This window comes from Mauremys reevesii, linkage group 20 (genome assembly GCF_016161935.1).
Source record: "Mauremys reevesii isolate NIE-2019 linkage group 20, ASM1616193v1, whole genome shotgun sequence".
Lineage (NCBI taxonomy): Eukaryota > Metazoa > Chordata > Testudines > Geoemydidae > Mauremys > Mauremys reevesii.
In genome coordinates, this window is record NC_052642.1 from 11,759,785 (window position 1) to 11,787,022 (window position 27,238).

Below are 27,238 nucleotides of genomic sequence, written 5' to 3' on the forward strand. Positions count from 1 at the left end.
TCACTGACTTCAGTGAGCTTGGAATCAGACCACTTCCTGAGAAGCTTCAGCTAAAAGGTGTTTTATTCTGTGGCAATAGTGAAGAATCAGAGTTAAAGCAACTTTCTTCTAACCCTTGTGATAGACCCAGGCCAGTTGGGTACAGCAGAATAGCAGAAGGCAGATATACTGGCCACTGGATTAACAGTTTTCTGTTCCCTGACTGACCAGAGCAGGGGCTGCTCCAGGCTAATGAGAACACCTGACTCCAGTTAACCTGCAAAGAGTCAGGTGAGGCCATTAAGCTAATGTGACCACCTGACTAATTAAGGCCCTGCTGATATTATAAAAAGGGCTCTCTCCAGTCAGGCAGAGGAGAGCCAGGGAGCCAGAGGAGAGGAAGTGCGGCTGAAGGGCTGGTTAATGAAGACACCCTCAAACCATTGTTAAGGGAGCCCTAAGGTAAGGGTGAAGAAGGGAGAAGCAGGAGAGCTGTGGGGAAGTGGTCCAGGGAAATGTAGCAACTCTGGCAGTGAAAGGTTGGCTGCCAACAGCTGCTACCATTAGGGTCCCTGGACCGGAAACCGGAGTAGAGGGCAGGCCCGGGTTCCCACCACTACAGGAACGTCTCCTGGGAGGGGAAGTCAGGCCCCTGTCAGGACAGGAGGCTAAACTGTTCTGAAATAAGCCCCAGGGACAACGGAGACTGTGGGAGTTCTCTCACCAACCTCCTTGCTGGCCTATGATGAAAAGGGCTCAGTAGACTGTAACCCTGGCCCTAGAGAGAGAAGGGCTACGTGCAGGGTCACAGTGAGCCACTGAGGCTAAGCATAAACCGCCTAGAAGCGCAGGACCCATGGGGGCAAGGTCAGAGCTCTGCCACACCCTGAATGGTGTTCTCCCCATAACTATTTTCTGTCTCTCCCTTCTTCACTGGAGAGCTTTTGCTCAGAACCTTCCTCAGACCCACGTCCTGCCTGTCCACTGAGGCCGTAAAGGAAGAGCATCCCCACAGGTTCATACAAGCTTTCTTTAGTGGGCTTGTACCAAAAATCTCGAAGGAAAACTCACTCCAAACTGCTGAATTTTCCTTTACTTCAGTTTTGCACTGCTGAATTTCATGTGTTTTCCTGCCTATACGAGCAAAAGATAACACATTGTTAGGTTCCTTGGGTGTGTTTTGTCTTGTTTCTGTAGTACTAGAGATAGGCTGATTTCAGTCAAGCTGTGTAACTTCTCAGTGCTGGAAGAGGTTGCAATCAGATCATCCGATTCTAAGAGCTCCTCTGAAGCTTCTCTAGAAGATAAAAACACATTGCAAGCTCCTAAATCCACTTTAAATGATGTGCCTCGCCTGGACTATGAAATCTGTTTGGCAAAACCAGATATGACATTCCTGAAAGGGAACTGGAGGCTTAACTCTTAGAAATGTGTGAACTATTTGCAATGAAAGTAGAATATACTTGGAATTTGATTTTACTTTTTTGCATGTTGTTGAGCACTAGAAAATGGACCCATTTTAACCTAAAAATAAGCCATGATCTGCGAACGGTTCACTTGGGGGGGAGGGGGAGTCCCATTTCTGAGTGAAAATGAGCTCATTCCAATTTTTCCATGTTTCATTGAACTAGCTGCAAAATTGCTTGGAATAAAACAATGAAACTATTATTTTTCAGTGTGGAAAATTTTTCATGAGTTTCACATAGTGCTTTAGGAGGCAGAAAAACTGTGCCAGTAACAGACTCTTTCCCATGTCAAAAGAAAATCTGGTGCAGATTTTATGTAAAACTTTTCAACTCTGTTTTATACAATCAGAACCTCTATCCCAACAAGCAGTGCCCTTACCATTTGAAATACAGAAGGATTTCCAGCAGCTGTAGGCTCTATGACACACAGGTGAAGATTTCTGATTCTACCCAATAGAGGGCAGTGGTGCATGCGTACAAACACACAAAATGATGGATGTTTGTTTGTTTATTTGTTGAGGTAGCACCTAGGAGCCACAGTCATGGACTGATTGTGCTAGGTGCTGTACATATACAGAACATAAGGATGGTCCCCTACTCGAAAGAGCTATCTAAATATGAAACACAAAACAAGGGGTGGATATAGAGAGAAGTGCAGCAAAAGGAAACTACAAGACAATATGGGTCAGCATGACAGGCAGTGCTCTCAGCACACCAACTGCCTGTTGTCAAGTTTTTTTGTAGCCAGCACAGCAAATGAGGGTTTTAAAGAGGGATTTGAAGGAGGACAATGATGCAATTCGGGGATTTTTATGGGGAGCTCCTCCCAAGTATGAGGAATGCCATGGGAGGAAGTACAAAAGCACTTGTTTGAAAACCAGAGCCATTGCTGGAAATGTATTAAGTATTTCCCTCCCTGCCTCTCCCTCTCTGTACCCACAAAATGAAAATCTCAAAGATGGCAAGTATCCCATCTCTTCTTCTGTTCACAGTTTCACCCAGCAATCGCTTTTCAATGAATCAATCTGAAAAAAATCCATCACCCCGACATTTCATGCAAAAGCAAAACTTTGGAGCTGAAAAATTACCTTAAAGAAATATTTTTGCAGAAAACTTTGCACGCACACCAAAAAAGTCCCAACTTGGCACAGCTCTAGTTAATATAAAAATTACTGGGCTATAATTCAGGTCTAGAACAGCGGTTGGGAAATTAAATTCAATTTTACATTCAGTCCTTAGCCTAATTATTCTAATGTGAATGCGGTAATAAATGTGGAATATGCAGGTGAACAACATGCAAGTTAAGGTGAGAATGAAATGTTTTCTGATTTTATCTGGGAAAACAGCTTAATGATTACAGCAGGTCAACCAGTGTGTAATATTAATCACTGGCAACGTTCCTTCATAACCACGCTGGTCGTGCTTTTGGGGCATTTGAACAGCTGTCAACTCTATCAAGGAAAATGACAGACACACACCACCGTTCCAGGCATTTTGCCTAGCAAAAACAAAAGGTGTAATTAAATGGAAGCTTGTGCACATTTTCTCAAAATTTGGTTTCTTCTCATACTTTTTTATGGAAACTTTTATATATATTTAAAATAACTAGAGTAAAGTGCTAAAATGTTTGCAGCTTGATTATTCCTTGTAATCTTTATGAAGTTCAAGCTGATACAGAAAAATATCCAACTCTTACACCCAACTAGCTTAAGCCATTTCCCGCCCCCCATTATTATAACAGCCAAAAGTTAGCTCCTTGGCTGTCTCTGACCCAATTTTTCTCTGTCGTTTTCGTTGCAGAGAGTATGAACTCCAGTTGACTCTCAGACTTTATTTTTGCCAGCAGAACAGACACATACATTTTGAGTTCTGTAAGCAACTGATCTTTTACAAAGAGTGATCAGTAACGACACCTGGCTTCAACTCTGGATCTATTGCATAAAACACTTCTTTGTACAGAAGGATGGGTGAAGGGCTGGTTTAATAAATCAAAGAACTTACTTTACAGAGGAATAAGCAATCTGGTTTGGGATCAAACAAGAAATCTACAGTATAGCATGGCAGTAGCCAACTTTGAGTGGACCGGGAAACTTTTATTAATCTGTGCAACACCATGCATCTTTGGGAAAGTGATCCATGACTGGTGTGTTAATTGTCAGCTCATCCAGAGAGAGAGAGAGAGAGTGTGTGAGTGAGTGGCTAGGGCACTGGAATATGAGTCAAGGGACCTGGCTGACTGTGTGACAAGTCGCCTCGTATCTCTGTGTCTCAGGCTCATCATTGGTAAAATGAGAATAATAATATTTTGTGTGTTAATCACTTTGAAATCATTGGCTGAGGTATGCTAACAAAGAAGACTGGTCCACTGGCTAGGGCATTCATCTTGGATTTAGGGGACTCAGATTCATTCTCTTCTCCACCAAAGACTCACTTTGTGACTGTGGGCAAGTCATTTAGTGTCCCTGTGCTTCAGTTTCTCATCTGTATATGGGGATAATAGTACTTACCTGTCTCACAAGGGTGTTGTGAAGATAAACACATTAAAGATAGTAAGGACGGCTGGTTGAGTACCTTAGAAATAAAAACTAGGTATGTTACTATCACTGGTCACACCCTGCTCGTTGCACAGAGGAAAGATGCTTATCCACTGTGGCTTTTTTTTCCCACCAAAGCATCATTTCTCCTTCTAATAGCCATCACAATGTATCCACCAGTCAGTTAAAGTAGTCAGATTGCACAGTTCTGTTCAGATTTAAATTGCAGCAGAGGTGCTGATGCCCCGGGTATATGTGGTTTCCATCAGATACCTGAGATCTGCTTGGAGCTGGTGGATTGCCGGGAAAGAAAAAAAAATCATCTAGCTTTGGGACTTGTCTGAAGCCCTGAATAAAATAAGCTTCATGGCCACAGTTAAATCTTTAATGAACAAACGTCAACTGCTCCACATAAAAAGTCACCACACATCTGAAAGGACATTTTGATTAGCAGTCTCGGCTCTAGAGAAGTCTCAGAAGTGAAACACAAAGCAGAATAGATGAACCCTGTCACCCTGCTTCACCTTTCTCATAATATTAAGCTTGAAGCTTTCAGTGTTAGGAGTTAAAAAAAAGCATTTGTCGCAGAAGAATTTACTTTAAAGAAAACTACAAGGGCTTCAGTTCCTTCACTCTCATTAGCAGGTTCATCATCATTAACATGTTCCAAAAGTCTCCACTAATGTCAGAATTACTCATTAAAAAGGCTTTTTTTTAAATAAATGGAGTGAAAATAATTGGAGAGAGATGAAAATGCAGGGAACCAAATTCAAGCTAGAGCACATTGCAAAGACGATCGCTTGGCTTCAAGGTTATTTAGATTATGTTGTTCTTTCTGTGCAGCTCCATAAGCTCCCATTGCTACATGCGCCTGTTGCCTTTCCCTCTTCAGCCGCCCCCTCTTGTCACTTTCAGATTTTCACCAGGTTCAGCATCTTGTACTTTAAACACTTGTTCAGGCTGGTTTGGATAATGCTGACAGATAGACCGATCGATTGGCAACGGCCTTTGTCTGAGAGCCGAATATGAATTTTAGTCAGTAGAGAATGAGGTTTTCTTTCAGGAGCCTTGATTTCAATTTTTTTTTCCACTCAGCTAATTGTGGGCAGAAATGGATGTGCCTGTCTGTGTTCAGCTTTGTGAGAGGGAGCATTCCAGTGCTCTAATTGAATTCTTCTGGGCAAGGAACCTTTTGTTCTGTTAAAAATCTAGGGCCTGATATTGGCAGCGAATGGAGGTGACAGTGCTCAGCAGGAGGTGCCCAGCACCTTGCAGGATTTACCTCTTCGTGCTACAAAACCAGAGCTTTCAACATCTGTCTCTGTCTGGCTCCATTGCTTTCCTAATCCTGGTTTCTGATGTGTGCAAAGAATCATTAACGATTACCTCCAAAGCCACGTCTGCTTTGGTGGGGGGGGGGGGAGAGGGGGGACGACACAGGATTAGGGAGGAATTGGCAACTAAAATATAGGGGGAAAGCATATGTTATGCATCACTGTTAGCCTGACCAGATCTATGGAGCTACACTAATTTACATCAGCTAAGGGGGTGTGTGTGTGTGTGTGTGTGTGTTGAAAGGCACCGAAGCTTATCTAAACTGTAAATACTGAACCAGCATGACAAATCACTTTCTCTGCCTTTTCCCCTGTCAGAGCTGTAATAGCTTCTGGGGGTAAACGATGTTTTTTGCTAATCCATTGAACAAATTTGAAAGGACTTTTCTTCCTCCCCTCGGTAATATTCAACACAGTCAGACTCCGACTTGGCCAAGAAGTTAATGTCCCATTCCAGGGATGACATAAATTTCACCACAAATTTCCTGAAACGAAACAGTCGCATCACGTTTCCACTGTAGGACAAACTGAACATCGTCTGTGAGCCTCGTGATAGAACTGGCTGCTTTTCTGATGGGGAAGGGAATGGGGAAAGAACTCCTCCCCAAGATGTCTCCATCCTTCCCCTCCTCCAGCCCCCTTGTAGACAGTTGTCCCTCAGCTCGGGAGGCCTGGCTGGCTCTTGCTGGGACCCACCAATGGCCAGACTCACCTGCTCCTTTATTCCGGGGGGTGGGGCAGAAAGTAATGCAAGGCTTGTCCCAACTCCCCTCCCACCAAGGGATCAAACACAATGTCCCCTAGTGATGGATCTTCATTGAAAATAAAACTATGCACTTCTTGGAACATACACCAGATTTATCACTCTTTGGACTAGTGGCAGGGTAGCCCATGGTCTAGGTGCTGAACTGGCACTCGAGCTGTGGGTTCAGTCGCTGGCTTTGCACAGTTCGTCCTCTGTGACCTCATGCAAATCACTTATTTTCACAGTGCCCCATTTTCTCCTCTGTAAAATGGGCATGTCAATGCTTCCTTTTCCCCACCTTGAGTTTGTGTTTTCTTTTTCAACGATGAGCTCTTTGTGTCTCTCAGTGTGTGTTTGTACTGCACCTAGCACACAGGGGCCCCCCGTCTGAGTTGGGATTTTGAAGCACTACTATAATACAAATAATAAAAATAATAATATGCACTTGCTATTAATACAAACTATGTGGCTTCCTGAGCCCTAGCGAATGATTACAAGTAAGGTTGTGTTAGCATACTGACTCTCGTCCTTGCAGGCTTACCAGCATTGCACTTCTGATATTATGGGCACTAAAGATCCCAAGGGGCTTCCAATGGAAACACCCAAAATGGCTTTCAGCCAGGTTATTTGTTGCACTCTTGTCAAGTTAAATGCTGCGCTGTGCCAGCAGAACCTTCCTAATTCTCACTTCACTTCTCAGCCAATTAGATTCCACAAAAATTAATCCAGCCTCACCCACTCCTCAGCAAACACTGCAACAAAGAAATGCCACAGTCTGGTCTCAGATGACTAAGAATTTATTGTTCTTAGAAGTTATTCTGTACGGTGTGTTTACCATGATCGAGTTAAGTACAATATTCCTGTAAATAAGATGTTGCTCTTCTCTAGTACCTTCACCCCAAAGATCTTGCAACACTTTACAGACATTGCACTCCTAATAGCTCCCCAGGGTGCAAATAAGGAAAACGGAGGTGCACTCAGGTTAAGTGTCTTGCCCAGGATCAAGCAGGAGGTCTGCTGCAAAGTCAGGTAGATGACTGTTACTCTCTCTATAATCTGTTACTGCTAGACAGTGCTCCTTCTCCTAAATGAAAACAAAACGTGTCAAGATAAATCAGCACAATACCTTTTGTGAGGTGCTATCCTGGATCTGGTCTTTGTAGGACCACATGAGACGAAGTTTTCAGAAGGGCTTGGTAGAAAATCACCTAATGTAGAAGGAGGCACTCCTTTTTTAAATGAGACTTGTGTTGTTTGGAATGCCTATTACTTCAGGCAGATCCTGCCATCCTCCTCCTCTTTAATCTGTTCAGGATGCATTCCTTTGACTATCTTCATATGGTGTCAGGCTATGGACAGAGAATCCTCTGTAAAGGAGAATGGGGGCTGTGTAAAAATCAGACATATAAATACCCTTCAGTTTGGGGAGTGTGCTCCTCACACCGGCCCTGCCAGAGCCGAATTAGGCCAGGTGGGCTCAATCAGCCAAGTAAGCTGCAAATGAAATTTAGGCTGTGAGGAGGGAGCTATTAGAAGGAAGGTTACCTATGAGGGTATAGGCAGGGCTTCCATAAAGCCAGGAGGACAGGAAGCATGTGGTCCTTCTCCTTGAAGTAAGAGGGGAGGAGTCTAGGGCTCTGACAGTGAGGTTAGTATAGATGCAGATATTAAGTATTAATGATGAGGTTGTGCAGTAGAGCCTATAATAGAGGGAGTCCCTGGGTTCCCCCACCAGCCACTGCAGAGTGGTACCGCTAAGGGCAGCAAATAGGAAGACTGTAGGGGTGACATAGGGCAGTGGGTATGAGGATTGTCAGGTGTTGCTTGTGGAGAGAGACTTTGAAAGACCACCCCGGAAGGGGAAACCACTTCATGACCTGGCCAGAAGGCTGAGTCATGAAGAGGAGGCTGCAGCTCCTGGAAGGAGAGGACCCACAGAGAGAGGGAAGGGGCATTGGCCTGGCCAACCTAATCGCCAGAACTGCCACGAGGAGGAGCTGTCCAGCAGTGAGTAGACACTCCCCTGTCACAGGAATCATTTTCAGATTGCCTTTAATATGAGGGTTTGGGTGGTTGTTTTTTTTAAAGTCTCAAAGAGCTTATTTGCAGAACCAGACAGCGGCAGAATGCTCAATTACAGGCTCTCTCATCACTGTAGCTTTGCTTATTAATGTTTGCAATAACTCGTCAAGGGCTAATTAACCAACTCACTTTATAACGGAGGCATGAGGGAATTGGGGCTACAGGACACTTGTTTAAATAGTACAAAGCAACTCTTTGTTTTAGCTGACCAACCATTGTGATTTTCCCTGTACTTTTGGCAGTAGCAGTAGGCCTAATAAATGTATGTGTTGGCAATGTGGGTGCTCAGACTATAATTGAGTTTCAGATAACAAACGCTTCTAAATGATTTCTTGTGCCTTTGATAACCAAAGGAATTTATTTTCAAAGTGATGTGTGGATAACACTCGCTTACGTTTATGCAGGGCCTTTCATCCTGAAGGATACCAGTGTTGTGTTACAAACTATATGAAGGGATCATTTCATCCACCATGAAAATGCAACCTCCTCTGTTTTGAACGCAGTAACTGTTGAGCAGCATACAGCAATCCTGCACAGTAGTTTAGGAGAGGAAGTTAAGAATTTAATGTAGCCAGGCTGACTATTCACATGAGTTTGTGTTTGGCCAGCCCACCGATGGTTAACATCCCTTTTCTTATAAAAATTGTCACAGGGACACTAATGATCACAAGTGATCAGAACATCGCTTTTTAAATCTCATCCAACAGAGACATGACCATATACTCAACGGGTGTAAATCAGGGCCAGTTTACATGAGCAGAGGATCCGGACCAGTATGTGCACAAATCTTCCATTTAGTTTTGGGGTTTGGGGGCTTTTAATTGTGTCTTTCTGATACTGGGTGAGATAAGAGAGTCTGACATGAAATTCTCCAGAGAAGTCTAACAAGGAAGCGGGGTCTCTTTCTAACTTCTCCTCCACCCCAAACTGTGCCAGGCCCCAGTGAAAACTGCCAAGACACAGAGATAAGCAGCACTCACATCCAGCTATGCTGTATATACTTGTGCAGCGAGAGGTGCCTCTTAAGATTAGTCAAAGCCAAATGTCAGAATTTTGGCTAAAATTCTGCTACATACTTATTCCCAGTAAGATTTCACTGCTGCCCTAGTATCTGGTGTAGTATTTAGAAACCGTACCCCAAACTGTCTAGGTATTGTGAATCCATCTAGGAGTTTCTGTCAAAGCAGCCGTTCTGGCTGATTCATCTGGTATGTCGTCTCTCACATGCATCATGTGGGCGTCCTATTGGAAATGCATTTTGTTTACCCGCCTGTAATAGACAATTAGAATCAAGTGTTTCCACGGAATGAATAAAGGAGTTAGCAAGTAAGAATGTGAGATATCACTTACTAGCAGAGACATCTGGAATAATTGGCAATCGTAAGTGTACACGAGCACTGAACATGTAAAATATTTTGACTGCTCAAACTGGAAAAACAGGCCAAATTTTTTAACAATGATTTTATAAGAGCCATGATTGCGGGGGTAGGGGGTTGTTTTGATGTTCTAATACAATCCAGGGTGCTCATTAATGTTTCAGCTTTGGATTCAAAAATATAAAATAGCCTCTAGGAGTGTAGTCTTAGACTCAAGAAAAACAAATCAAACATCTGTCTACAATATTTAATCCATTTGTAGTATGCCCATCACTGGTGGCATCTAAGTGTGGTAGAATTGGTAATCCCGTAGACATTAGTGTCGATGTACTTGTCTAGGTGGTTTTGTTCATGAACAAACTGTTTCAGGAGGTTCTGGGAAATGCATGTGGGATATGCAATTTTTCACTCCTTGGTCACTGCATTTTGGAATCATGGAAATGTAAGACTGGAAAGGACCTTGAGAGGTCATCTACTCTAGCCCTGTCCTCAGACAGGGCCAAGTATACCTAGACCATAATACTCAAGCTGGAAGTGAGTCTAATACATATTCATGGGAAAAATTCATTTTTGTAGAAATTTACTGGTTGGTTGTTTTTTGAGATCCCTCCATCCCCCCACCCCCAAAACATTGGTGTTTGGTAAAAGTTTCAGGTTTTCTGAAATCAAAAATAATTTTAGACTTAGGCTTTTATTTGAAAAACTGAAAAATATTTGCTGAAAATTTTGAACATTTCCTGTGAAAAATAACTGCCATTTTTATCCAGCTCTAGAAGTGAGTGACCAAAAGCCAGTGTCTGTTTTTCATATGTCCACTAATCAGTATCTGATGTCTTTCACAATGGCTTTTTTTTTGTCTCTAGGGCTGACACTCCTTTTATTCTATCTACTTACGTAGCTGCTGTTTCAATCGATCCTCTTCCTCCTTTTTTCCTCTGTCCTCCTTTTCTTTCCTCCTACTCTACACCTTTATCTGTTCTCATAATTTCCAGTGTTTGTCCAAGTTAAGTTGCATGTTTTGTGAGGCAGGGACCTTGCCTCTCTATTCTTGCAGACATATGGGGCTACATGAATAATTGCAGGACTATGTGGAATGAATTTTTGGTCTCCAGCAAATTCCTAGTGGACAACATCCGTGTCATGGAAAGCACTTTCATCACAACTTCGTCACTTGTCACCAGCCTCAACAAGGTCCAGGAACTGAATGGTCATGGAGGCTTGAGTTGATTGCTCTAGTAGAGTTTGGTGTATGTTGTCAATGTGTGGTATAGGTAGGGTGACCAGAAAGCAAGTATGAAAAATTGGGATGGGAGTGGGGGTTAATAGGCACCTATATAAGACAAAGCCCTGAATATCAGGATAGTTCCTGTAAAATTGAGACAGCTAGTCACCTTCCCTTAGGTCTTGGGAAGTTTGCACTGTCTTTGCCTGCACTGCACCTGTTCTATAGGTCTGTGCAACCACAACTTTCAGGATCACTAAATAAATGTCTTGTTTGGGTTTTTTTTCCTCCTTCTCTCAAATCCTCAGACTGAGGCAATAGAAAACTTCAAAGGCTATGACATTTAAATACATTAGCCTACTGAATCAATATTAATGTAGTTTTGAGACTCAAGCTTCAAAACCCTCCATTTGGTCCCTTTAGACACTGCAGCTGATGCTCTTCTATATGATTTTCAGCAAGAAGTATTGCTCACGCAAACCGAGCGGAGTGCCTTCATCAAATTGAACAACAAAAGTTAATCTTTCTCCTTTCATCTCTGTTACTGCTTTGGTTCTAAGCAATAGCTTTGTAGGCTACCACCCTTTTTAGCATGCCAGGCATTTTCCCCATCTCTTTATCTTCCTATTTTCCTTTACGTCCTTATCCTTCTTCTTTAGACAGACTCATTTATGGTGACCACTGTGCTGGGGATGCAGAGCAGCCAGACCAGGGAGTTTTAAGAAAACAGTTATCTGAAGATTAAGCAGGGATGGCAGACTGTGTTCCCTGACTTTATCTCCCTTTGCTCCCTGTTAATCACCATTGCAGAGAAAAAGGGGCTTTATGTTTCCAGTGATGGAGTGCTGATAACTTGTGTTATCCTACCATCTCACTTATTCCAGTCTCATCATTCATATGGGAACGTATGAAAGTTAGTCCAAAAGATCGTACTAGATACCAGCCTAGCAAACTCTTTCACTAGGCTAAACCCCCCTCTTCGCAAAATTGAGCAAAAGAAATAAGCCACCACACCAGTGCCAAGTGGCCCAAATCAGACTTGGATGTGGACCAAGAAAGCCACCAAAGTGTTTGTTCACTGATCCTTTTTTGTCTTCAGCACAGTACAAAGCGTAAACATTTCAGTGCACACATGCTCACCTGTGGTGCTAAGGGAGGTGTGGATGAGATTTCAAGCAGGACTGGCACAGGGAAATGGCTTTAAACAGATGGGTAATGAGACTGTGACCTTGCCCAAATCCTTGTATTCCCTTCAACCTCTGATTTGGAGGTCCTACTCCAGCATCATGATATATATTGCCTGATGGTCTTCTCATTTCACTTACAGCGTAACTGCATTGGCTTGAGTGGAATTACTCCTGATACACCCTGGTATGAGTTAGTGGCGAATCAGAAACCTGCACTAGGGACACTATTTCTAAAGGAAAAACCCCGTTCTTAAGCAGTGCCCTTAAAGTATCCCATTGTGGTCTCCAGAATAATTTGGTGCAATCTTTGTGTAAAGACAAATCAAACAGCCAGTTTGTCCTGGGTCTTGATTTGGTCATTTTAAATCTTAAGTTCCACTGTATTACCTGTTTTCGGACACAGTCATAAACAAACCTCTTTCACTTATCTATAGGGGTACATTCCTTCTGCACTGGGGTTCTTGCAGCCTGTGTGTTGGAGGGAAATGCTAGTTTGTTTAAACCTGAAGAAGAGCTCTGTGGTCTTTCACTGACAGAAGTTGGTCCAATAAAAGATATTACCTCACCCACCTTGTGTCTCTCTGATTAATCAAATGTGTGTTTCAACATACTGTAAAGGTGGCAAGATCTGGGCATATAAGTTTCTTTGGTGCTCCTGTAGTTACCTGAGCATTTAATAATATTAAACGTGCAGCAAATCGCCTCTGCAGTGCAGCTTTTCTCCATGTGTCCTTAAGCTGGTCCCGTTCAGAGATGAGATGGTGATTCTTTCTCTGTTGGGTGTCTCATACCAGCTGCTCGTTTATGCAGATAAATCCTGTGGCTCATGCTAAAAGGGGCAAGATCCGGGCCACATATCACAAACAGCATTCCAAATCCTGATGTGTGCACTGAAGAAAAGTTGTGAGGTGAAATTTCCTATCAATAGGCACCTGTGGATAATTGCTATACCTGGAATCTTTTCCCTTCACTTAGCCCTCTAATAAGTCCTGTTCAAAGGCTTTACCTAACGTATTTTTGCCTCCTCTTACCACTATTTGCACTCAATTATTTTTAGGACTGCTAGGTAATTATTTGCAGATGGCAATGGAGGGGCCCTCCAGGAATGTCTTTCATGCCTTTGTTATGGTCTGCAGCCAATAGATTTAAGAGCTGGAATGAAATCACCAGGGACTGAGCTGAGACTGCCAAACTCATTCCACTTGGATCCAGATTGTGTCTCCTTTTTACTTGGGGAGGGGGGTTTACTCCTGAGCAGCCCCAGATGACCAGTGGGAATCAAGGGTTCACAGCCTGGCCCTAAATTGGTCATTCTCAGCTCATTGCTATAAAACTGCAGCACTGACTTCAGTGGAATAGCTTATGTGAGTAACTTCTCATTGGTGTGAGCCAGGGGCTTGCAATTCAGCCCTTACAGAACTGGCTACATTTGAAAGCTTTTATTCACCGAGTAACCCACTTCCCGCTTTTTCTGCCATCCTCCAGTTTCTGCAAAATGACATGATCTTGGTTTTTAAAAGTTTTCAGACAAGTTTTACTCTGCACGCTGCGTTCTTTTACTGCGTTCTATATGCTGTGTATAACTGACTGTATACATGAGGTCAGAAAATCTGTAAGCATTTGGACAGCCACAGTTGTGGCTGTAAAAAGAACAGGAGTACTTATGGCACCTTAGAGACTAACAAATTTATTAGAGCATAAGCTTTTGTGGGCTACAGCTCACTTCATCGGATGCATGTAGTGGAAAATACAGTAGGATTTTCCACTATATATATAGTGTGTATATATATATATACACAGAGAACATGAAACTAGAGACTAACAAATTTATTAATGTAGTGGAAAATACAGTAGGATTTTCCACTATATATATAGTGTGTATATATATATACACAGAGAACATGAAACAATGGGTGTTACCATACACACTATAAGGAGAGTGACCAGTTAAGGTGAGCTATTATCAGCAGGAGGCAAAAAGAACTGTTTGTAGTGGTAATGAAAATGGCCCATTTCCAGCAATTGACAAGGAGATGTAAGGAACTGGTGGGGGAGGGGGGAATAAGCATGGGGAAAATAGTTTTACTTTGTGTAATGGCCCATCACACAGTTGTGGCTGTGTGATTCTGATTATGAATGTATTTGTGCAGCGTGTTTGTTTTTGTTTCTGTAGTTACGGCAAATACAGTAATATCTGGGAGGGGGCTGTGTGAAACTGTCAGTGCCCTAAAATGCATTCTTCTTCCTTTTTAAAAGCAGCAAACAGTAACTGAACTGTTTTCCGCCCTTCACAAAGCCTGACTCCTAAGTGAATAGGAACTGTTGTGCACTATACTGTGGGATTATTATCCTGCACATTTGTCACTTAAATGAACACACAGAACAAAATAAAAAATTGAATTTTGAAAGTGGGCTTCAGATGATTAGCATGTACCAGACAAGGGTCATTATTTTGCTGAGATCTGAAATCTAGCTCTTCGTTAACCATCCGTCAGTGAAGACAGTCTCTTTTTTCTTTGAATTATTTCTTGTTTACGGTATTGTTCATCTCTTCAATAGATCTCTTGAAGTCTCCTATTTATTTACTCTACTTTGCAGGTCTGGTCACCATGTTTCAAATTTTGATGTGGTAATGATCGTATTAATCAACATTTTGACAAGAAGGAAAATTGTCCATGAAAATTGTTTCTCCCACCCTCCATTTTTCAACCAACTGTAATTATGTATATTTCAGTGAGAATCTTAAAAGGATTTGGGAATCTCTTCCATTGACTGGACGTCTTAGTCGTTATTCAGTGTTTGTTGAAGTCCATGGAAGTCCTTTCATTCATTTCACTGGGGATTGCCTCAGGCCTAAAATGTGCTATTTGTTGTATAGGCACATGGTAAAACATACTTACTTCCTCAAAGAGCTCATAATGTGAGGGCTTGTTTTCTACATGTAAGTCACTACAAATTAAGGGCTGGTCTACACTACAGAACTCAGGAGATTTCACTGCTTCACTCAAGGCTGTAAAAAATGTTGTGCCTTAGGTTGTCTTAATTTCATCACACAAGCCACTGTGTAGATGGCACTACTTGATGTAAGAATTCTTCCATTGACCTAGCTGATGGCTCTCAGAAGTGGATTTACTACAACGACAGAAGAATCCCTTCCAGTGGTGTAATAAGCATCTACGCTACAGTAGAGAAGGTGCAGCCATGCTGCTGTAATGTTTCTGTTGTGAACATACCCTAAGATAGGGTGTGAATTTAAGGCAGAATAGCCAGTCCTGAATAACTCCATGCGGACATTCTTTTTCTGGAATCAGAGTATCTTTTTACAGTTTAATCTATTTTAAAATGGATTAAACTAAATTCAGGGCATCTATCGCAGTTATTCAGGAATAAGTCTGTGGGCAGACACCAGAAATATAGGTGAAGGATAGTGGGAGGATTTGGGATACAACATATAAGTAGAGTGGTCAGGTTGACGATGAATGCACGCATTACAAACCCATTACTCTCAGGTGTAAAGCTCTAGATTGATTTTTCATAGGTACCAATGTAGTGCAATACAGTATCTTTAAAAATAATTGAAAAATGCTATATTTTCCATGAAAAATGTCAAACTAGATGAAGAAAATTATGTTCAGTACTTCTTAGTTTTTTGACAACATGGAAATAAAATTTTCAGTTTTCTTTTCCTTTTCTCCTTTGAGAAAAAAAGGGGGAGAAAAGTGAAGGGTTAAAAAAACAACCAAACCCTGAAGACAAGTTTTCCATTTTCATCCAAAAATAGAAAAATTGACTAAAATGAAAATTTTCACTTTGGTCAAAAAGCCATCTTTTGGCTAGAAATTTGTATTGTTTTTGAAATAAAACAACCAACCTTTGACCAGCCGTAATTGTCTTAAATAATATTTTATAGCTAGGTGTACTCAATCCTGCCTCAGCATGGCGGGGTGCTCTCGATGAACCTCTGAGGTCCCTTCCAGCCCTATGTTTCTGTGACTTCATGATTTGGGAGCTATGTAAATTTAATATTATTCTGTGTGAGCCCAGGAGCCTGCCTGTACAAAGCTTTGTGCAGGACCAAAGTCCTTGACCAGTGATGCTCAGACCTCAGTGGTTCAGGAGCCAAGTTAGTGATCAAGACTACCCAAAAGAGCATCAGTCATGAGAATTAATTGTTTCATTTACTATAGTACTACAATAGAACCTCAGAATTTCAAACACCAGAGTTACGGACTGACCAGTCAACCACACACCTCATGTGGAACCGGAAGTACACAATGAGGCAGCAGTAGAGAGGGCGGAGAAAAGAAGCAAGTGCAGTCCTGTGTTAAACATAAACTACTTTAAAAAGAAAAAAAAAAAAGGAAAGCAGCATTTTTCTTCTGCACAGTAACATTTCAAAGCTGTATCAAGTCAATGTTGAGTGGTAAACTTTTGAAAGAACTATGTTTTGTTCAGAGTTACAAATGTTTCAGTTATGAAGAACCTCCATTCCCGATGTGTTCATAACTCTGAGGTTCTACTGTATTCATGTTTAAACAGTAAGATGGGAAATATTTAGTGTGTGTATATATTCTCACAGCAAATAAGTTAATAACTTAATTGGATAATAACATAGAAAAAGCATCCTGACTGGTTGTTAATTAAATCACAACATTTTAATATTCTGTGCTGCAAAGAGCCACAGGAGACACATTAGAGAGCCACTTGCAGCTCACTAGCAGCAGTCGGAGTATCACTGCCATAGACATGGACAATGGTTCTGGCCAAAAAGAGCTTAGTCTTGCAAGCAAGGTTGCTAGTGCACCTCTGAGGCATATAAAGAGCATTAGTCTTTGAAAGCTGAGTCATCTTTCTGTGTTAAGGGTATCTATCTCCAAGTAATTATACAGAGATCAACATAGTCAGTGACAACCAATGTGCTAGCAATTCGAGTTCACCTTCTCATTTCATGGTAGCATGGGGATGAGTAATTCTAAATAGCTCTAAAGACATTTAACAGCACCCAAACCATGACAGACAAAATACAGCAAATGAGAACAAGGTAAGTAGTTATATGCTTTGTGAACCTGTAGAAAAACCTATTATCCTTGGTACAATATGTAATGTTAATAACTGCAAATTCTGTGTGTCTTCCTGCACACGTGCTTGTAATGCACTGCTTTGCCTCAGAGACTTTTGCTTGGTGGTAAAAAGTCTGATCTTTGCTTTTCCTTCAAACGTTAAAGGTTGAGGCTGCCTTATCAGAAGATGGGCCAGCCAAAGCAATGGCAAGCACACAAATAGTATCTTCTTCTGTGTGGCATGCATCACTGCATAAGTTCTACTAGTGATTGCTAACTTACAGAGAAGGTCAATGTGTGTGCTTCTAGTTAACCTAATGAACAGAAGTTCACAAATTATACCTCAGACCCAAAGCAGTGTATCCCTCTGTGGATCTCCAGACCTGAAGAACTCTGTGAAACTCTAAAGATTTTCTTCCACCCACAGGAATTGGTCCAGTAAAGAGATAACTTGCTATCACATTGCGATTTAAATCTGTTACTGTGATCCATGCTTTTGTCACCTCTAGACTAAACTGCTGCAGTGTGCCCTATCTGCAGCTACAGCTTACGGGCCTGATCCAAAGCCTGCTGACGTCAATAGGAGTGTTTCCATTGACTCCTACAAGCGGTGGCTCAGGCTAGAAGGCTTTTTAGAGGCTGGTGCAGAATGTGGTCGCCTGTTTAAGGGCTAGTCAACACAAGAAGCGCTACAGTGATGTAGCTGTGTCACTGTAGCAGGTCTGGTGAAGACGCTCTGTGCCAACAGAGAGCTCTCACATTGGTGTAATAAAACCACCGCTGCGAGAGGCAGTAGCTATGTCAGCAGGAGACACTCCCCGCAGACACAGCACTGTTCACACCAGTGCTTAGGTCAGTGTAACGCTATGTCACTAGAGGGAGGGGGAGGATGGCTTATTCCCACCCCTAAGGGGGACAAGTTATATTCGCATAACGTGTAATGTAGGGAATCCCATGGCGGGCATATGACATCCTGTGGTATGCGGTGACAGGCGTTGTGATGGGGTATAAAAACCCTACACTGGGCAACAAGGGGTTAGTGAGCAGCCAGCCCTGCCCCACCACACCTGCAAGAGATGCACAGACTGGAGGAGGAGTTAAAAAGGAGCAGAAAAGCTCCTTTGTGGGCAGGCCGGGGAAGGGACCTCTACCTTGCAGCTCCTGAGAAGAGGGCTGAGGGAAGGAGGATCTCTCCCTCACTCTTGCCTGAAGGCCCTTCCCTGAGGGAAGGGAGGACATACTTCTGTTGTACCTGGAGAGGGAGGCATTTCCCCTCACCTACTAACCCAGTTTTGGTGTTGATTCCCTGTATTTATGGACTACCCCTGAAGGGGAGAGACCTGGAACTGACCTGGACCGAGGGCCCAGGCAGGCAGGCGCTGCCCCAAAAGGGAGAGAGCTACCATACCATGCTTGGCTGTGAAGAGATGCCAAGTGGTGGGCTGACGCCCTTCACTGCCTCCTGTGATGGACTTCAAGCTTTGGACAATGGTGAAGTGCTAGGAGGTGACCGAGGGAGGGCAGCCTTAAGGCGCTCTTGAGCGTCAGACCTTGTGTGGCCTTCACAGGGCCCTGAGCCAGAGCTCGGCAGAGTGGGAGGGCCTAGGCTTCCCTACCAAACCCTCTCACTGCATGTTGAAGGACCTAATCTCAGACCACTAAGCAATGCTCCCCAAGACCAAAGACCATCACAGACATTCAATTCTATAGTTGCATGCAAATGCCATGCTCCATGCAGTATGATCTCCGGAGCCCTGCACAGATACAAATGTATATCAACAGATGCAGATATAAATCAGTATCTGTGGAACCACAGGGCTCTCCCGGGAAAGGAGCAGAACATGGGGCTGCCCCTCCCAGGAGCCAGCGCCCTGCACTGGCAGCTACTCCAGCGCAGCTGTACCGCCCCTAGCCCCACCCACTGGGGCAGGCACCAGGTTCACTGGCAGCTGTCCCTGGTCACACTCTTGTGTTCAAGCGGCAGACATGCCCCCATACAGGAGACGCAGGCATCTGTGTGGAAGGGATGGGGAGGAGGTGCTGGGGGCAGGACCGTGCCGGAGGAGCTGCCGGCGTGGGGCACTGGCCCCTGGGAGTGGTAGCCCCACGTTCTTCTCCTTTCACCGCTACAGTTCCCAGGAGAGCCCAGTGGTTCCTTGGATATAGATTTGTATCTGTGCAGGGCTCTAGTGATCTCACACGGACAGTGTGTGCGCAGTCGTGCTGTGCAGCGACCGGGGCAGCCCTAGACTAGCTGCAACTGGTGCCCTAGGCTAACCAAGCAATTGGCGCCCCCGCCCCCAAACCCAATCTAGGCTGAGGATTTTGGTAAAATGGGAAACATTTTGCCCCTTTTTTTCCTTTTAATGTTTTTTAAGCATTTTTTTTAACAGAGGCTTAATTATCCGTAAAAGCAGCAAAGAGTATTGTGGCACCTTATAGACTAACAGACGTATAAGGGCATGAGCTTTTGTGGGTGAATACACAAAATTATTCATTATTCAGTTTGTCTGTCCAACCAATGTTTCTGAAATCAGATAAAATAGAGACACGAAATTTTCAGACTGACAACATTTACCCATAACCACCCGTGACAAATTTTTGGCCCCATCAGGCATTGGGAGCTCAATCCAGAATTCCAATGGGCAGCGGGAACTGGGGGAACTGTGGGGAACAGTGCACCACTCGGAATGTCGACGCTTGCCACGGTACTATGGACACACGCCGCTGAATTAATGTGCTTAGTGTGGACGCATGCACTTGACTTTATACAATCTGTTCCCAAAAATCAGCTTCTGTAAAATTGGAGTCATTTCATAGTGTAAACATACCCTTAGAGACTATCCTTGCCGTGTGCAACACCACTGCAGCAGAGCTCAGTGGAAGTACTTGCTGTAGAAGGGTAGGTGCTGCTCTGGCAGGGAACTTTCAACTTTGGAATTCATTTCCTCGCTCTGCAATAGCTCTAGGCCTGCTTCAGAGTGCATCTTTTCTAACAGGGCTCTGGAATGGTCTTGAGAGGGGTTGCCAGTTGCATTTAGGAGGAAATATTTTCATTTTGTTTTCCTTCCTCTGATGATTGTATGGATTTGTGGGGGTGGGGAGGGAAAGCATGTGCTGCTGTTTTGGATCTCCGTGGATCTTAGAGCCTGGAATAGTCACTCATTGTCAGTTATTTAAATATGAACATGACAGCCAACTAGAAAAGGAATCAGATAACATCATAATAGATGGAGATAATGGGATTTACTTGTTGTTTTCAGCTTTTTCTCCTAAAGGGATTTACTGATCACGTTCCAGTTTCCAAGTAAAGGTGGTGAAAACTCAGAATTGTTGATGCCATTCCAAATAAGAACAAAACAAAAAAAATCTACATTTCTGATTAAATGAAATTGAATTTTTTTTTGCTAGGTTAAGCAAAACTTTCTGTTGGAATAATAGTGAAATAGATTTTGAAACAGTCATTTCAAAATGAGAAATCTAAACGCTACGTTCCAATAAGGGCAAAGCACAACATTACTGACCTTATCCAAACACTTAATTTCAAATTTTGTAAAAATGAAATTTCATCGACAGTCCTATAGAAAGGTTCAGATTTGACACAATAACTCTTTTCTGACATCGGAAAATTTTAAACCAGCTCAATTTTCAAGCTTTTTCCAGGAGTTCACAAGCTAAGCGCATGACAAATATCCAAAAGTACTGAAACAATACACTGTCCGTTTGTGTCCCTTGTATTTGTTGTGCAGCAGAGTCTCCTAGTGGGAAAACAAGCACTGACACTGTTTGTTTTAACCAGCAGCCTCCATTTTTCAGCACTCTTTAAAATGCATTTAAAAGGAGTTAAGTCATGTTAGCACTTAAGCAGAATTTTGATTTAGTACTGCTAGGCACAGGAAGAGAGAATGTAATATTAAGAGACAGAAGGTTGAAATGAGGGTCCTTCATTTTGCATTTCTGGCTCAGGAGAATTTTCTTTTGGTCTTTAACTACAGATAGCTCAAAATTCATGAGCTGGCAGTCAGTGCTTGGAAGAGGCAGGAGTAAAGCCTGAACTGGATTCTAAAACTGGATAAAGCTTCTGTTTGGGCACAGACAATAGTTGGAATGAAGCTGGGAAAACCACACATGCTCTGGTTACTCCAGCCTAATTATGTCTATAAGTCATTATCTCCATAAAAATATCTAATATTTCATTCATAATAAAATATGGCTCGGAAGATATTCTGCACACCAAGCAAAATGCTGCGGACTAAGTCTATTAGAGCTGGTTGAAATTTTTATGGCAGAGTTGGAAAGTGGATTTATCTATCTAAATGAGAATTTCCATTGGAAGTGACTGATTTTTTTTTCTATTAAATTTTTCAGGTTTCCATTGAAAAACTGAACACCAAGTATTTACTGGAAAACTGACATTTCCCATGGAAATTTGCACTGAGACATTTCAAACTCTTTGTGTTTTTAGCTTTCAGTCACTTGAAAATTGAACCATGTTGGGAGGTTGCATTTGAAAACCTGAGCGCTTTTTTGTAAGAAATCCAAGGGAAAAATACTCTTTTCCTGACCAACTCTATTTGCTACTCAGTAGTCTACAACATGAAATCAGTATTGTGCTATAGGTACAGATGCAAAACATCCATTACAATGGGTATTAATTGGCAGGCATAACAAGGGAAGCTGACAAATGATTGGGCATGGATCAGCCTCACTCTTAAAATAATATTTAAGGTCTACAAAAAGGCCATTACCTAGTTTTGTGACACCCGATGCAATGAATTGGGAACTTCAGAGTTGCCAGTTTTGTATGAGAAGTGTATTCCCTAATAATTAAAACAAAGAAATGCAATGTAAAAAAAGAAAAGAAACATAGGAATTTAAATGCTGGTGTTTCCTTAGTGATCACTGTGCATTTGGGAATTTGGAAGAAATAATAATAAAAAAAAGAAATCTATGAAATGCATAGTGGGACCTTAGGGCAATGTTATAAGGGAAAGTGCATGCTTGTGATAAGCAGAATGCTATTAAGAGAGTAAACAATGCATTCTTACCTTCACAAATATGGAGGCTTTAGCACATATTTTTGCCACTGCTTCTCCTCTGCATATTTAATGCAAGGAAAATAATGTTAGCCCTAAATACCTTTCAAATAAATGAGCTTAATCTTGTCATCAGATGTGTTGACTTGGAATAGGCCAACTGAGTAAGATAAAACACCTGAATCTGGAAGCACTGGAAATCTTTTAGGAAAAGACTGCTTTCACAGATTTCTAACACAGGTTCACCCAATAAATTTGAATAGCTCCAACAAATACCAAGACATTTTTGGTGCAGATCTGATCACTTGTTTAAAAAAGGGTTTGCCCAAAGATTGCTTTGACACATGCCCATGTTTCATCACTCTCCCTGCAAAGTAGTTGAACCAAATTCTCTATTGGTGTAACTTCCATTGAAGATCTGTGTTCTGTTGAAATAGGGGGTAGAGATTTGCCTAACCTTTTAAAAGGGAACCTTTCCATTTATATTCCCCTCTGAACTGTTGTGCCTATAGACCCCAATCACAGCTCACGCCCTCTTGTACTAGGCACACTATATATATATATACACACACACACACACACACTGAAAACCCAATACCTCTCTGAAATTGTTTGTACACAATAGCATCACGAGGCCCGATCAAGATGAGAGCTCCATAGTTCTAGGCATTATCCATACCTGTAATAAGAGGTAGCCCCTGCCCCAAAGAGCTTAGACTCTTAGTTAGACAAGACACATCATGCATGGGAAGGGAAACAGATACACAGAACTGAAATGACCTGCCCATGGGCACATGACTGGCTACTGGCAGAGCTCAGAATGGAGCTTAGATCTCTAGGGTCCTAGTCCAATATCCACTGGACCACACTACATCTCACTTACCCTCTTTGTACACCTGACCGAGCCACATCAGTACTGTAATCGATCTTCACCATCCTCCATTCCCATGGTGTTTATGAGTTGAGCTTTGTATGGACAGTTTAAAGAGCAAAATGCTGGAGCAGACCCCTATCTAGAAGAGTAGTACTTTGCTACTCTATAGGATGTATGTTATACACACCTATGCAGAGAACAGGTTCTTGTAGATATTCTGTATTAGTCTGACTACTGAGACTAATTAAAAATATAACAACCTATCTGCATGAAAACTTTATATTTTTGATATTTTTATCAGTGTGAATCCATCAAGGGTAGGAAAGAATTTAAAATAGTTTATTCTAAATATTACTTGCTGTAAATTAGTTTCTTGTCTAGTTTAACCTTCAGCCAGAGATCCGGACAATGGCCAGACATTGTGACAGCATGGAGACCAAGCTAGCAACCTCTTCTGAGACAGACAGATACAATCTGCTATGTTAGGATGCCACTTGTGCTATCTAATGTATAACTGGGCAGACTAATAATAACAGAAGTCATCTGGGGACAATGCAGAGAACATTTCCTTTGGATCTCAATGCCATTAAATTCCAATGAAAAGATCTGGCATAATGAGCACAACAGTGTCCCAGCATTTGCTACACAAAAAATCATTAGTGATGATGCTCAACCAAGTAGGGTCCATGCTGTGACCGTACCCCAAGGTAAACAGAAATCTATTCAGTAAGCCTCTGTTGGCTGAGATTTCTGGAGTGAGATAGCAAGCAAACAGCGTTTGAACACGTTACTGAGGAGTAGGGTGTCAGCTGTAAAAAGCTAATGAAGTCAGCCAGTGGGAAAGATAATGTTTAAAAATCATTTTGATCTCTACCATGGCAATTTGGTCCCTGAGATCAAAGGAACAATTTGCAATGTAGGTTATTACGGGGACTAACAAAGCAGCATGATTTTTGTGCAGTCATGAAAGCAATTTTGTAAAAGAAGCAGTCTGCCTCACCTTCTCAATCTCAGGCTGTGTAATTGGCTGTCATTTAGTAGGTCATGTATCCATTGACTTCTTTAACTAGCAGAGGATCATAGTATCCAGAATAGCAGACTTTAAGAAGGTCAAACTTTCCAGCAAAAAAGCTACAAACAAATGGAGCCCTTGATCCTAATCCAAGGAAGTATCCCTGTTCAGGAAGGATGTACACATTATTTTAAGTGTATCTTCAAGTGCCATTTAAGTCAGATTCAGTTTTCAACAATGTTTTACTGAAAACCCCAAAAGTATTGGGTTTTGGGGGAGTTGGTTTTTTGTTTGGGGGTGGGGGGAATGGGACTCACAAAATTGTGAGAAATTAAAGACATTTCCTGCAAGAAACTGTTGGCATTTTCCAACCAGTTATAATTATTATAAGTTATTACCCATATGTAAATTCACTGTGGCTGGAGATCCAAAATCTTCTTGGTGAAGAAGTTACGGCTCTGGAGCTCAATGTCATGCAAGATCAAGATGAACTTGTCTTTCGTTTCTTGAGAATGCAGTGCGAGACTCCTGTTTACACTGACCTTCCCACAGTAAGGGGGAAGTCTGTCTGTCTCCCCTGCCACCCCCAGTCCTAACTAGGACCATGCTGATACATTAAAAACACATTGTATTTGGCAAACGTACCATGGTTATTGGCATTATAGAGACAGAAGGACATTCTGGTCTCCCTTAAGTCAATCAGAGTTTTGCTGTTGACTTCACTGGAGCCAGGATTTCATCCTCAGAATCTAAACAAGCCTTAACTCAGAACTAGATTTGACAGAAAGTGTTGAATTGCTCTTAATAAAAATAAGAGTGCAGTTTAGCCAATAAGCCAAAAGGAGGAAAACCCACTATGCTAGTAAGTGTTGCCTGTCTGGAACAGACAGATTTTTATTTCCACAGACAAAGTTAAACACTCATTCCAAATACCCCTTACAGCCTTCAGCCTTCTTCTCCATTACTTGTGTGAAGTTCAAAGGCAAGGGGCCAAATTCTTAGCTGTAAACAAGTGAGAGGCCCCTGGAGTCAGACTTGCATTCAGTCCATCAGGTCTGAGTTAGGCACCAAGCAGTTCAGAATCCAGTGAAATATGGTCTCCATCAAACTGACATATAAATACTGAGCTAGCTAATGAGCCACTAGCTCTGGAAACCTTTGAAGACAACAAAATCTAGATGGCCCATCACCGAAGGTAATTTGAAGGCCGTGGAGAGGACCATCAGTACATCCAATGGCTGCATCATTTTTGTTGCACTAAACGCTCCCCTGAAGATAATACTTCCACATTTAAAATCACAGTTCCAGCCTAACTGCTTTTCCAGTGCTACTTCTGGAGGTAAATGCTTTCTGGGTTGGCTGGACTTGGAGTGTTCAACATATGACAGTGCCTACTACTATTTTTAAAAGTGCAGCTGATAGTTTATTAATTCTATGAGCCTTTGGACACTACTTGATGTTCACATGTGCCTGAATTTTTGAGAAGTTTTTTGGTTAAGCTCTAATACTCAGCGAAAGTGTAAGACATTAACAGTATTCTATAGCTGATAACCTCAGAACCACAGTGATTGCCCATGCTATGCATTTGAGTATTCATCTTGTTCTTTAATGACTTGATTAAAATGGAAGTTTTTAGGCTGCTATAAAAGATAGGCAGATGGGCAGAATGAATGGCAAAAATATGACAGACCTGCTATAGTCCCTGACCATCTGTTTAGGACCTTTATAGAGACCTGATTTTAAAGTTGCACACATCTATGAGGTCTCTAGCAGATTTTTTGCATTGCAGAAGGCCGTGCATTAGCTTGTGCCGAGTGCCATCCATTCTACTGTCACTACAAACTGGTATTCTTTACATACAGTTCTGAGCAGATGCCTTTCTCATCCATTTCTTGTTACAAAAATGCTTGATACGTGTGCATATGTAAGAGGGGAGTTAATAGATATAGTGCCAGTAGATGATGCTCATGAATATGTAGGATAGTTTCTGGGTTTGGGATGATCAGTAAAACGTGTTGTGTACTGCAAATAGCTTCCTCTAGCCGTTTTTAATGCTTCCTAGGGTTTGGCTTTATTAACAAAGATATTAACAGGGGCGGCTCCAGCATGCCAAGCACATGCTTGGGGTGGCAAGCCGCGGAGGGCGCTCTGCCGGCCGCCGCAAGGGCGGCTGGCAGGCTGACTTTGGCGGCATGCCGGCGGAGGGTCCACTGGTCCCGCGGCTTCGGCGGACCTCCCGCAGGCTGCCACTGAATTCGCAGGACCGGGGACCTCCCGCAGGCAAGCCGCCGAAGGCAGCCTGCCTGCCGTGCTTGGGGCAGCAAAATGCCTAGAGCCGCCCCTGTTAACAATAACATAGTGCAAAGTTCAGACCCAAGCATTCTTCAGCACCTAGGGTTCCTACTTCAGATTTCTTCAACTCACACTCCAGAGCCTCTTTCCTCCAGTGCACCACTGCCTCCTCTCTTGTAGTCTGTTACACTAGTCAGATACATGCGTCAGTGAGCAGGCAGAACCCACTTAAACCTTTCCAAGTAGGAACCGCACCTGCAAGCAAGGTGGGTTGTTCCATGGAAAACTGTTTAACATCCTGCTAAACCCTGAGGCTTAAACTAATAAGCAAAGGAGATTGTAGCAAGAACTTGAAAGACCCTACAGAGTATTATTGACAGTTGTGCTTTAAAGTGTTTGGAAGCCTTAAGACTATGTACCTGGTACATGCTAATCTCATTATCTGTTCTTCATGGTGAGTTACCTGAGCAAGTTTTCTGGTTTGATTTTCTGTTAGAAAGAATAGATTTGAATTACTTACATGAAAACGGATAGCCTATGAAATCATTCAGTAGCTTCCGTTCAATGCATTCTCTGTTCAGATCGGATGATAGGCTATCTATAATTACAGCTAACAAAAGTCACTTTAATGATGCGCAGGAGTTGAGAGGAATAATAATAGACTGAAGGAAATGGGCACACTGTCCGCATGTGAGCTGCTATATCACACTTGGTGCCTGTCTTTGCATAAATAATTCTGTTTCAGAACTGCCTCTTATGATTAAAACTTAATATGACATGCACACACAAAATGTTGAGCCCTGCTATCCTAAATAACAGATTATGGCTAATTTGCTCTGAAGACTCTGCATCAAAAATAGATCAAAATTCTGTTGAACATCTTCCACCATTTTTACTTGTATCACTATGTGACTGGATACATTTACTGGATACAATAATGGGGAAAATAAGATCAAGGTTATTTTGGTGTGTGACCTGCAATAAAATTGCTGAGTAGATTAGGATCAATTTCTGGAGACTACTGTATTTTCTATACTGG

The 27,238-nt window shown here is 42.3% G+C and overlaps 1 protein-coding gene across 6 annotated transcripts in view; it reads left to right on the forward strand.

Annotated features, from left to right (window-relative positions):
- GALNT17 (polypeptide N-acetylgalactosaminyltransferase 17) overlaps positions 1 to 27,238 on the forward strand; it is a 285,432-nt gene that overhangs the window by 231,793 nt on the left and 26,401 nt on the right. Inside the window, exon 1 of one of the 6 annotated variants that reach the window (XM_039508492.1) lies at positions 7,943 to 8,065. The exons of the other annotated variants lie outside the window; for them this stretch is intronic. Within the exon in view, the coding sequence (XP_039364426.1) occupies positions 7,955 to 8,065 (111 nt within the window). The 5' untranslated portion in view covers positions 7,943 to 7,954. Of the gene's footprint in view, positions 1 to 7,942; positions 8,066 to 27,238 lie in introns of those variants that run through there. 6 annotated transcript variants of the gene reach the window in all.